The sequence below is a fragment of the Myotis myotis genome, unplaced genomic scaffold (genome assembly GCF_014108235.1).
Source record: "Myotis myotis isolate mMyoMyo1 unplaced genomic scaffold, mMyoMyo1.p scaffold_m19_p_14, whole genome shotgun sequence".
NCBI lineage: Eukaryota > Metazoa > Chordata > Mammalia > Chiroptera > Vespertilionidae > Myotis > Myotis myotis.
The window spans coordinates 369,677-382,248 of NW_023416318.1; the positions used below are offsets into that span (position 1 = coordinate 369,677).

Genomic DNA, 12,572 nt, shown 5'->3' on the forward strand with positions numbered 1-12,572 from the left:
ATTACCACACTCTAGGAAACTAATATAGTATCACTGTAAGGTTGGTGGAGGAAGGTTGGAAATGGGTGGGAGATAACTGAAGGTCTTTCTTTTTTTTTGCCTTATCGCAAGTCATAACTGTGGTTAGGAGCCTGTGGGATCTGCAGGTTAGTCAGAAGTGAAGATAAATGCACTCCAAAATTATAAGTTATGGGAAGGAATTCAACTTTCCAAAGGTTACTTTATATCTAACATTTTAAGAATCTGTTATAAAAAATAAAGTGTACTGCCCAGCCCGTGTGGCTCAGTGGTTGAGCGTCAACCGAAGAACCAGGAGGTCATAGTTCGCGTCCCAGTCAGGGCACATGCCGGGATTGTGGGCTTGATCCCCAGTAGGGGGCGGGCAGGAGGCAGCCAATCAAAGATTCTCTCTCATCATTGGTGTTTCTATCTCTCTGTCCCTCTCCCTTCCTCTCTGAAATCAATAAAAATAAATAAATAAATAAAATAAGGAATTTCAGGAAATAAAGTATACCTTGGTCTTAATAGGCCAAAATTCCTGTCAGGAAATGGGTTGTGATTTCCTTGCCCAAAGCATTTCATTTAATAACCTACCTGATAAGTGGGGAATAGTTGTGAGCCAGGAAGCTCCCTAAAATTGGAAATTTAACTCAAATAAGCAAGGACAACCTGGGGGATGGAAGAAACACAGTCCTATTTTTCATGTTAAAATCAGGGAAAGATTTAAAGCATCAGGCATTGCAGGACTTCTCAAGTCAAGGATATGCATGCATTTATAATATTTTTCATGGATCAGGAAGAGAATGCACATACGGCCTTTAAAAATGTGTGTGAATAAACATCTATGTGACATATGGCAGGGAATTGTGATCCTGTTAAACACTTGCTGTGCTTGGCAGGAGCAAAGAGCTAGCATGCCTGCTCACTTAGTTCTTCCCACCCCCTCAGATGTGAGTCTTAGCAGGTGGGAGGATCTGGTGCATGCTTCATGAGGTCCATATAGGAAGAAAGCATTGCCCACAGCTTAAGCTTTGTCCAATACCAACACAATGTCGGGCATGAACAGAGGGTATACTTTCCTCTGAGGGTGGGGCCAGAAAATGTGTGGGAGATGTACAGTGCCCTTCTAGCTGCTGAGGAGCAACTGCATTGATGTGTTTGGAGGGCTCTGTATTTCATTGAGATGCCACACGCCAAATTAAACCTTCCTCCACCCTGTGGCCTCTGCCCTCGATGGTCAACTTCAGAACAAGTCACCTTTAGGAACTGAAATGCCTGGGGCCCACAATCCTCACCCGGAGGCTGGGAAGGCTCTTTGGGCACACGCTCTTTCCTTTGCACTGGATACTGTTCATCTCTCTGCTACTTCATCTTTCAGGTCCCAGCTTACACATCACCTGCTCAGGAAAGATTCACCGATCTCCATGTTCTTCTTCTTCTTAATATTTAGAGTTTTGCACATTTGTAGTAATTTACTCAGTTTTGTTTATTACCATCATTTTTATTTATCACCACTGTTTTTCTCACTGGATTGTATGAGTTTCTTTTTTGTTCACTGCAGTTTTCCTAGTCTGACACATAGTAGACATTCAATAAATACCATTGACTAATTGGAAGTCCACTGTTCTCCTACCTGAAAAATTGCTGACTTATAGTTCATTCTCAAAAAAACAGAACCCTCAAGAGAGAGAAGGTACAAAGGGAGAAAGGAAGGAAGGTGGGGAAGGTAGCAGGAAGAGAGATAATTGTATGGAAAATGAACAAAGGCTACAAAGAGACAATTCATAGAAGAAATTAAAATAGCCAAGAAATATACAAAAAGATGCTCATTTAGAAATGAAAATTAAAAATAATATTTTTAATAATCATTGTTAGCAAGGATTTAGGTAAGAGGGTGCTCTTATACTCTGTTGGTAGTTCAAAACTATGTCTATACTTATAGTTTAATAGGAAAAAAATAGAAACCACTTAACATCATCCAGTAGAGAAATTATTACATTTTACTACATTCCTGCTATGGATTCCTTTAGCTATAGACATTAACAACAATGAAAATCCATGTAAAAACATTTCTTAAAAAGGAGATTGCAGCCCTAACCAGTTTTGCTCAGTGGATAGAGCGTCGGCCTGCGGACTGAAGGGTCCCAGGTTCGATTCTGGTCAAGGGCACCAAAAAAAAAAAAAAAAAAGGAGATTGCAGAACAATATGTATAATAATCCAATTAAGTAAAAATATAGTCTCCAAAGAAAAAGGTTTCAAAGGATTCACACCAACTATTTATAATCATAATATATAATATTTTTTTAAAGGTAAGAGTTCCTTCTTATATTTTTATTGATTTCAGAGAGGAAGGGAGAAGGAGAGAGATATAGAAACATCAGTGAGAGAGAATCATTGATTTGCTGTCCCCTGCAGCCAGCCACCTATTGGGAATCCCTGCAATCTGGGCATGTGCCTTTGACAGGAACCAAACCCAGGACCCTTCAGTCCTCAGGCCAAAACTCTATCCACTGAGTCAAACCAGCTAGGACATCATCCTTACAAATAAAAGCCTAAATGGTCATCACACCGTGATGTCCTCACACCATCACAAGACAGCTGGGCGCACAGCAGGCGTGTGCAGGTGGGTGGGGCTGGGCTTGACAGCTGCGTGCCTGGGAGTCCCACCTCCTCCCCTCTCCGCGGGGTCCTGCCTCCAGCCTACCTCTTTGGGGCAATCCATTGAGGAGCCCCGGATGGGTAGGTAGGGCCTACTTCTTTGGTGTGATCGATCACCAGGGCTCGCGCACTGTGACAGGGCACAGGCCAGGCTGGGGGACCCTCTCCGCAAGTGCACAAATTTTGTGTACCAGGCCTCTAGTAATATATAATACTAGCCTCTAGTAATATGTAATACTGAAGGCCGGATGCATGGATTCATGCACCAGTGGGGTCCTTCGGCCTGGCCTGTGGGGATTGGGCCAAAACCAGCTCTCCAAAATCCCCCCAAGGAGTCCCAGATTGCAAGAGGGCGGAGGCCAGGCAAGGAGCCCCACCACTGCATGATCAGGGCCGGGGAGGGACCACGGGAGGGCTCCAGGGTGTGTCCAGCCCATCTCCCCCAGTCCCGACCAGCTGGACCCTAGCAGCAAGCTAATCTACTGGTCGGAGCGTCTGCCCCCTGGTGGTTAGTGTGTGTCATAGCGACTGGTCGAACGGTTGGAGGGACAATTAGCATATTAGGCTTTTATATGTATAGATACTAACTAGTTGGTGTGAATCCTTTGAGACCTTTACCTGTGAGGAAGTATAAATGGGGGGTTTACTTTTTACAATAAATATATACTGCTATTTTGAAAGAACTTCATTGAGTATGATTGACATAAACTGGATGTATTAAGTGTACAGTTTGTTTTGACATCATAAAATCTGTGACATCTGTTTTGACATCTGTGAAACCAACACCACAATTAAGATAATTTATAACATCCGTAAAAGCTTCCTTTTGTCTCTTTGCAATTCCTCCTCCTTTTCCAAGCCAACCCATCTCCTAGCAACCACTGATTTACTTTCTGTCACTATAGTTTCCATTTTCTGGAATACTATATAAATGAAATCACATATAGACTTTTTTTCAGGCTTCTTTCACTCAACATAATTATTTTGAGGTTCATCCATGTTGATGCATGTATCAAAAGCTTAGTCTTTTTACTGCTGAGTTGTATTCCATTGTATGAATCTATCATAATTGGTTTTATCTATTCACCTGTTGATGGACATTTGAATTATTTTTAGTTCTTGTCTATTACAAATAAAGAAGCTATGAACACTGTGTACAGGTCTTTGTAAGGCCATATAATTTTTCTCCTCTTGGGTAAATAGCTAGCAGTGGAATGACCTAAGATTGGTTTATGTTTAGTATTTTAAGAAGTTCCAAAGTGCTTTCAAAGTGGTTGTACCGTATTATATTCCCATGAGACGGTATGGGGTTGCCGCACTAAATGAGTGGTCTCTTCACCATCATGACGTGAGGTAATGACTAACCATCAGCTTACCCGTGTAGTTCAACCAGAGACTGGCCAACTAGAAGGGGTCTAGACCTTTTTAGTCTCGGATTCTTCTGAGAATCTGATAAAGGTCACAGTCCACTTGGAGTATAGGAACACACACACACACACACACACACACACACACACACACGCACACACATCATCCACGTTTGAAATGCCTACGGCCTGAGTAAAAGCTGGGATACTTGGGATGGAAAGCAAAAGGCTGGAGTTCAGTGTGTTGAAAAGCTTACAATCGCTGGGAACTGGTAAGAAGGGGAAAGAGAAGATGATGCCCAGGTTTTAGGGACCAGGTGATGGTGGTGACAACAGTCGCTGCCAGTGAGTTGCCTACGGGACACAAGGTGAAGCTGTTTGGAAAGTGGTGGTCATTGTACCTGCTCTGGGCGGAGATCCAGATTTCTGGCACAACAACATCCAGGCGCAGGTGAACTACCGGGAGCAGCTGTAATCCCCAGGTGTGGTCAATAAATTCCTACCTTTCAGATGACTCTCTTCTACAACGCACGGAAAAACACCTTCGCCGCCTCCCTTAAGAAAGCCCCGCCCAGAATTGCGCAATCGCGTCAATCTTCTGGACAAAGCGCCGCCTGACCGTGTTGCGCATGCGCATTGTCCTAACTGCGGCCGCTCCCTTCTCCGGGCGTCGGTCTCCTTCCCTCTCACGGCCCCGCCCAGGCGGCTGCTCGTGACCTGCCTGGGCGCAGGGAACGAAAAGCCGGAAGGGGCAAGACGAGTTCATTAACCATGGGGCTGTTTGGAAAAACCCAGGAGAAGCCGCCCAAAGAGCTGGTAAGGGCTACGGTGGCGGCAAAGGAAGGGGTGGATTTGCGTGGGGCGCAGTGGAGCTGGTACAGCGACTGGACACTCTTCCACCCCGACTGGCCAGGTACCGCTGGGCCGCCATTTCCGGGGCTTCCCACTCGACTGAGGGGCGGGAGGAAGCGTCTCTAAGGAGACGGCTGTGGCCTAAGAGAGCCCGCTACTCAGCACTCACAACTCCAGGGCGCCGAGGGGGGGAGTGAGTGTCGCTCAGCCTCGGCACAGGGCGCGGACGCAGCCACGTAGCCCTGACTCTGAAACCCCTTCCCGGCGCTCGTTGGTTCAGTCCCGCCCGGACCCTTTCCCGGGCGCAGGCCCCGCCCTCCTACTTCCGCCGGCAACCAGCCCTCGGACCTCTCGCGCGAAGATCCCGACACTGCCGACCCTTCCCCGCCGGCTCTGCTGCGCGGCGGGCTCTGTTTTCCCCGTTCCCTGCCCCATGGCATCATGTTGTCCCGACACAACCATTATAGCAGAACTGGGCCCAGAAGGTTGGTGCCGAAGGTCGCTGACCCTGGCTTTGAATTCTGATCTGCCCGCTCACTTAGATACAGTGTAATGGGTAACAGTGCCCTGCAGGGTCCAGTCTACCTCAGTGTGAATCCTGGTTCCCCACCTGTCAGACTTGCCGATCTGTTAAAAGTTCACTGTCGGTGCCTTCGTCTTGTTTGTCAGGTAGAAAGGATAATAGTAGGACTTGAGAGCCATTGAAGGTGAGAGGATGTGAGAGGCCCGCTACCTGCGCACTCCAATGCTTGTTTTAGTCGTGCTGGCGAGGGTTCATTGTTTATAAACTACAGCTTACTGTCTAAGTGCAGACCAATAGCACCAGCGTCACCTAGGAGCTTCTTGGGAAACTCGGGCCCTACCCAAGACCTGATGAGTAATAATTTGGATTCTGACAAGATCCCTAAAATCCTTTATTTAATAAATCATCTCACCCATTCCTCTCTGGCAGGCACATTTTAAAAAATATATATTTTATTGAATTTTTTACAGAGAGGAAGGGAAAGGATAGAGAGTTAGAAGCACCGATGAGAGAGAAACATCAATCAGCTGCCTCCTGCACACCCCCAACTGGGGATGTGACTGCAAGCAAGGTACATGCCTTTGACCGGAATCAAACCTGGGACCCTTCAGTCTGCAGGCCAACGCTCTATCCACTGAGCCATACCGGTCAGGGCTGGCAGGCACATTTTAAAAACCAATGTGCATCATGAAGTTGCTGGCGTATAGTGTGTTCATTTTTATTATATATTTTAATCACCGATCATACGACAGTAGGTACTCAATAAATATTAATTCCCTCAGGAATTACTCCCTGTAAATACTGTTTCACTCCCTGTGAAATAAAAATTGTGGAGCTTACATGAGGTAAGAGTGTATTGCGCTTGCCAATATAAAGCACTACCAGTATATAGATGCACATTTTGTGGCATGTCTGTATTATAAGATGCTTGTTGTTTTAGAAGTGTATTTTTGATTTTAGGAAAAGGTCATTAACCTTCATTGTTTGGCCTTAGCTTTGCCATTCATAAAATGAGATATGATTCTGGGGAAACAGGCTCATTACTATTAAACTGATCTTTAGCTTCTGTATTATTTGCATAACACTTAGGCTATTTTTAAGTGATAAAAGTAATTGCTGAGAACATGATGTCAGTAAACTGTTCCAGTGAGTTAACCTACCTTGAAAAATAAGTTAACACTAGAAAAATATCAAAATTGATGCAAATTTTTAAAAAATTTGCCTGCCAGAGGGCAATTATAAAGATGAAATAGACAGCCAGGGAAATTACCAAGCAAGTAAGATAAGCATTACAAGAACAAGTCTGGATTGGGTACCACATATGTAGTTACAGGAATTCAGAATTGGAGTGATCACCCCCACACTGGGGTAATCAGAAATGATTTGGCTCTTCACTCTCATGTCTTCCACACACCTCTTGCCTGTGTGAGTTGGTTCTTGACTATTTAGTATTAGATTTTTTACTTTAACTGGTGCTGGACATCGTCTGCCCAGCATTTTCTTCAAATTCCTCTGCACAGTCCTCCAAGCTTCCCTTTCGGTTCTGATTATATCTTGTTCGAATTTGTCAGAAGAGTGCCTGTGTTTACTTTAGGTTCAGCTTCTACCGAGCCCCCTTTATGCCTTATGACTTATGACCAAGCAAAGTGTTTTGTCACCTGCTTCAGTTATTCAGCATAGAGTTTGTATTTCCAGAAAGTGCCAATAGAGCAGGGATGAGAATCGCTTTTTTCTCTGTAGAGCTGCTGACACGCAGACACTGTACTGGGAGCTGAATATGAATAAGAAAACAGGTATTGTCTGATATTTTAGTTTTTGGTTGTTGGTGTGTTTTTTTAAGAGGGAGAAGGGGAAAAAATCTTATGTTCAACTTTATAAAAGAAGCTAGGTGCCCGACCGGTGTGGCTCAGTGGTTGAGCATTGACCTATGAACCAGGAAGTCACAGTTCGATTCCCGGTGTGGGGCATGTAGGAGACAGACGATCAATGATTCTCTCTCATCATTGATGTTTCGATGTCTCTATCCTTCTCCCTTCCGCTCTGAAATCAATAAAAAAATATATTTAAAAAAAAATAAAAGAAGGTAGGTAAAAATTTTAAAACAAAATAAGAATATTGACAGAGAGAGAAGAAAAGTTAGAGAAAAAAGGAGATAATTTACTAAAGGCTGTAGTCTCAGCTGGACACCTTTTGAGTTAGTATAAATTCATGGTACCCATTCCACTGGGGACTGGAAGATGAGGGCATGCGGGTCTTGGTCCCAGCACAGGAAAAACGGGCCAGGTGTAGCCATGCCACACCATCATGGTTGTCATTTAGGTCTTAAGCCAGGTAACAAGTTAGGTCAGGCAAGTAAGAAAATTATGGGTGATGGTCCCAGAGCTCTGATACAGTACAGCACAGAGTAGGTGCTAAATACTAGTAAATATCGAGTGATGAATGAGTATCAGAATAAGAGTAAGTAAGGTTTAAAGTCAAGCAGTCCTAAAATGAGTAGTGTTCAAGGGACACTCGGAGGAACATTAGCTACACAAGAAGCCTTACAGACTAAAGTCTTTTTCCCCAGGCATCTCAGACACTTTGATGAAGACATCCTCGTAGTGAAACTTGTCCTATCTTAAACAAAAAAGTGTTCAAGCTGACTAGATTGGGCCAGCTTAGGATGAAGGAACCTTGTAATTCATTTAGAAACCTGTCACTCTCTTGGGATGGGAAGCAAGAAGACATGAGATTGTACTAGAAAGAGATACTTCTCTTGGAGTTGAGGTTCTGTTGGAAAATTACTGTTTTTACTCGGGGACTTCACTGATTTAGCCTTTGAGTAGAGTTGTCTCCTTCCATGGCATCAGAATTCTGAAATCATCTTACTAACTTATAACTTAGACTGGGTCATGATTCATGGTTGTGGGGCACTAATCATAAAAGGGAAGAAAATGAGAAGGGAATATGGAGAAAAAGATAAAGCTTCACTCAGTTTATATAACAAACATTTATTTTGTTTTTTTCTTCATTTTTAAATGTTTATTTTGGTGTGCATTGGGTTGGATACCAGGTTTATAAAACTGTATGAGAACTTCAGAGAATACCACATTTACTTATATTTTAGGTTAAATACAGCAACAGCAAGGAATAATAGAAGTATAAGATCTGTGATGTCACAGTGGAGGGAGTGATTAACTGTTCAGAGTGGCAAAGTGATTAACTGGTCAGGCAGGGTATCAGGTCTTGTCATAAGAGGTGTAGCTAGGTGGACGGGTTGGTGTAGGATAGGAAAGGGGAGGCAGTCCAAGCAAAGTTAACTGCATATACAAGGTGTGGAGGTGTGAAACAGAGCTTGGAGGAACCAGAAAAAAGTTCAGAGTGGTTGGAAGAAGAGATACTGTTATATGGAGTGGGATGCAGGAGTGAGGGAGAGGTAAGTTAGAGGGCAGGTTAGCAAAGGGCCGTGTGCCATGCCTATGGGGAGCATTCATTGATTTGGAGTAAGAATTAGAGGGAAGAGACTTAGGTATGGAGGCCAGTTAATGACCCTACTGAGAGATGATGTGGATTTACAACTAAGTGAAAATGGGGATAGAGAGGATAAGGATGAGTTTTAGAAATATTTAGGATATACAGTTAGAATTTGCTCATCTATTGGATGTGGGATGAGTGCAAAAATCACTATTAGGTTTCTGTTTAATCCCACCCTTAATCAAACCTACCTTCCCTCTGAGGTCCGTACCATGAACTGAACTTGAGATTGAGATAATTCAGGAAAAGAGCAGGTTTGATGGGATGGTGATGGGTGGAGGGGGAGGAGCCACAAAGCTCAGTTTTAGGCAGAATTCAGGAGATGAGGGAAGACATTAGAGAGTGGTTTATCCTGGGAAAATATATTTCTTTTCTACTTTGCCTACTCGGCAAAAGTGTAAGCTTGAGAGAAAGGATCATGTTTTTCTTTGTCGTCCACTGGGCCAGCATAGTGTTGAACTCTCTTAATAAGAATAAAGTGCCTATCAAATATTGGATTGATGAACTGAAGTACAGTTGGGGAGAGAATATGTGTACACATTTGAAGGACAGCCTAGTTGACCATCTCCTATGTACCCATCTGAGAGTGATCAGAATAGACAAACTCTGGCCTGAATTCACTTGTATTTGTTGCTTTCGGCTAATTTCTAGTTTTACATATGTTTTAAATCTTGAAGGATACACAAAATCCTAGTTTACAGAGATTGCCTTTAGGGAGAGGAGCTGGATAGGTGAGGGTTAAAGGTGGGAGAACAACTTAATTGTCACTGTATATTCTCTTGGTCCCCTGCTGTAACAAAATACCATAGGCGGGGTAGTTTATTCACAGCATAAATTTATCACAGTTCTGGAGGCTAGGAAGTCCAAGATCAAGGCACCCACAAATTTGGTGTCTATTGAAGACCCCATCCCTAGTTCATAGACCGCCATCTTTTCACGGCATCTTCACATGGCAGGAGGAGGAGTTAAGCTTCTGGGGTCTCTTTCATAAGGGCACTAAACCTATTCATAAGGGCACTAAACCTAGGTTTCATTAGAAACCTAGGCTTCTACTGTTGTGACCGAATTACTTCCCAAAGGCCCTCCTCCAAATACCATCACATATGGGGATTAGGTTTCTTTTTTTCTATTTTAAAACAATTTTTTATTTTTCAACTAGAGACCTGGTACACGAAATTTGTACACTCAGGGAGGAGGGGATCCCTCAGCCCGGCCTGCACCTTCTTGCAGTCTGGGAGCCCTTGGGGGATGTCCAGCTGACAGCTTAGGCTCGCTCATCAGTTGGACATCCTTAGCGCTGCTGCGGAGGCGGGAGAGCCACTGCCACTGTGCTCACCAGCCGTGAACCCAGCTTCTGGCACACTGACCACCAGGGGGCAGCTCCGGCATTGAGCGTCTGCCCGCTGGTGGTCAGCGCGCGTCATAGCGACCAGTTGTTCTGCCCGTCCAGTCGATTTGCATATTAGCCTTTTATTATATAGGATTATAGTTGACATCTATACTAATAAAAGGATAATATGCTAATTAGACCGGACATCCTTCTGGACAAAGCCACAGTGGCGGGTGCCGAGGCAGAGGCGGTTAGGGGTGATCAGGCCAGCAGGGGAGAGCAGTTAGGGGGCGAGCAGGCCGACAGGGGAGAGTAGTTAAGAGACGATCAGGCCAGCAGGAGAGAGCAGTTAGGGGGCAAACAGGCCGGCAGGGGAACAGTTAGGGGGCGATCAGGCAGGCAGGCAGGCAGAGGCGGTTAGGGGTGATCAGGCCAGCAGGCAGAGGCGGTTAGGGGTGATCAGGCCAGCAGGCAGAGGCGGTTAGGGGCAACAGGCTGGCAGGCAGGCAAGCGGTTAGGAACCAGCGGTCCCAGATTGCGAGAGGGATGTCTTTCTGACTGAAGTTGGACATCCCCCAAGAGGTCCCAGATTGGAGAGGATGCAGGCTGGGCTGAGGGACAAGTGTGCAGTAAACCAGATTCGGGCCGACAGTGCCCCAGCAACAACATAACCCACACCCAAAGGTGGAATTGTGCAGCCCCCATGAGGAATCGGGCTCTCTCCTCTCTGGTTCAGGTCCACTGCCAAGTCACTGCAATTCGCAGCTCCTGTGTTGAGTGTGCTCCCTGGTGGTCAGTGCGCGTCATACCTGTCGGCCAGTCAGCCAGTCGCTTAGCCTTTAATATATATAGATTATGTATAACAGGATATTGTAAAAACTAAGTTATGAAATTTTTATTAAAACGTTTCTTACATTCCGTTATATAAAATATTTGTCGTGGGCCACGAGTTTGACATGCTTGCCCTAAAGAGATCCTCTAATTCCTAATGCAGTGGTTGAGAAACTGAGGATTTGAGTAGAGCTTTTGACAAACCCTGTGGTTAGAAGGTTCAAAAATTAGAGTTCACCAAGGATAAGGGACTCAGGTAAATCTCAGGGCTTGGGTTGAGACTGTGATACACCTTAGCAGTAACAGTGAGCAGGAAATAAACCGACCTTCACAGACTGAAGTCCAGTTTCAAATTATCTCTATTCCTGATTGGATTCATTAAGCTTAATTAAGAACCTGTTGCCAGTGCTCTTAGATGTTTACCAGAAGCAAATGTAAGTCTTGTCTGGAAGAAGAATGACATCATCCAGAGACAGATTAGCCAGCCAATTTTCATATACAATGTTCAGAATTCAACTTTAAAGAAAAAAAGAGATGTTGATTGATAGGAAGTCTTTATATATTCTGGATACTATTAGGGTCACTGAAGGAGGAACGCATGAGGCCAAAGTGGTAAGGGTTATAAGTTTATTAGGTCCTCTTGATACCAGATGGGCTGAGCCCCCAAATGGTGCCAGCACCCAGGGATGGGGAGTCAGAGGTTTGTAAAGGACTCTAGGCGGGCTTTTTCTGGGTGGAGAACTCTGCAGGTCCGGATCCTGGGAAGGTCTGGAGGGGAGAGATAATGATATAGCAAGTGGAATGTGGTCTTAGCAAATGGCATGTGGTTTTAGCAAGTGGAATGTGGTCTAAGCAAAAGAGAATGTCTATTGTGAAGTAGCCTAAAGGTCTGTTCCCTTGGGAGAGGGTATTGATTCAATTGTTTGATCAGACCTATGAAGGAGGTCACGGTTCGATTCCTGATTCCAGTCAGGGCACATGCCCAGGTTGTGGGCTCTATCCCCATTGGGTGTGTGCAGGAGGCAGCCGATCAGTGATTCTCCCTCATCATTAGTTGTTAACATTATAATAACTAATTTGGGGGCCCCTCTCTAGGGGATCGCCTTTGGGGCCACCCCTGCCCAGATGGAGTTGTATATGCTTCCAATAAACTTCCACATTTTTATTAAAGAAGCCTTTAGTCTGCGAGTTTAATCTTCAAACTTCATAGGGCAAGGACCCACTGAGGAAAAGTCTGTACCCCGAACCCCACATTTCAAGATGTAAATAAACTTTTATGACCTCTCAAATCTTTTTAGTATCTTTTTCTTGGTATGAAAATAGCATTACTATGATAGTATTGTTTTTTTATTTTCATTTAAATCAACTTTAATATTAATGGTTATTAGCAAATCTTGATTTTTATTACTCTGTTAAAGCAAGATAGAAATGTGATACTTTAAATATTCTTTTCAATTTCCTATGAGGTATTTTATAGTAAAAATTATTTGGTACTAC

At 44.2% G+C, this 12,572-nt stretch overlaps 1 protein-coding gene across 2 annotated transcripts in view; it reads left to right on the plus strand.

Moving 5' to 3' along the window:
* Window positions 1-4,685: 4,685 nt before the first annotated feature.
* CHMP3 (charged multivesicular body protein 3) overlaps window positions 4,686-12,572 on the plus strand; it is a 43,592-nt gene continuing 35,705 nt past the window's right edge. Inside the window, exon 1 of one of the 2 annotated variants that reach the window (XM_036333889.1) lies at window positions 4,686-4,842. In XM_036333889.1, the coding sequence (XP_036189782.1) occupies window positions 4,798-4,842 (45 nt within the window). In that variant the 5' untranslated portion in view covers window positions 4,686-4,797. The remainder of the gene's footprint in view (window positions 4,843-12,572) is intronic. The other variant, XM_036333890.1, reaches the window with a different exon arrangement.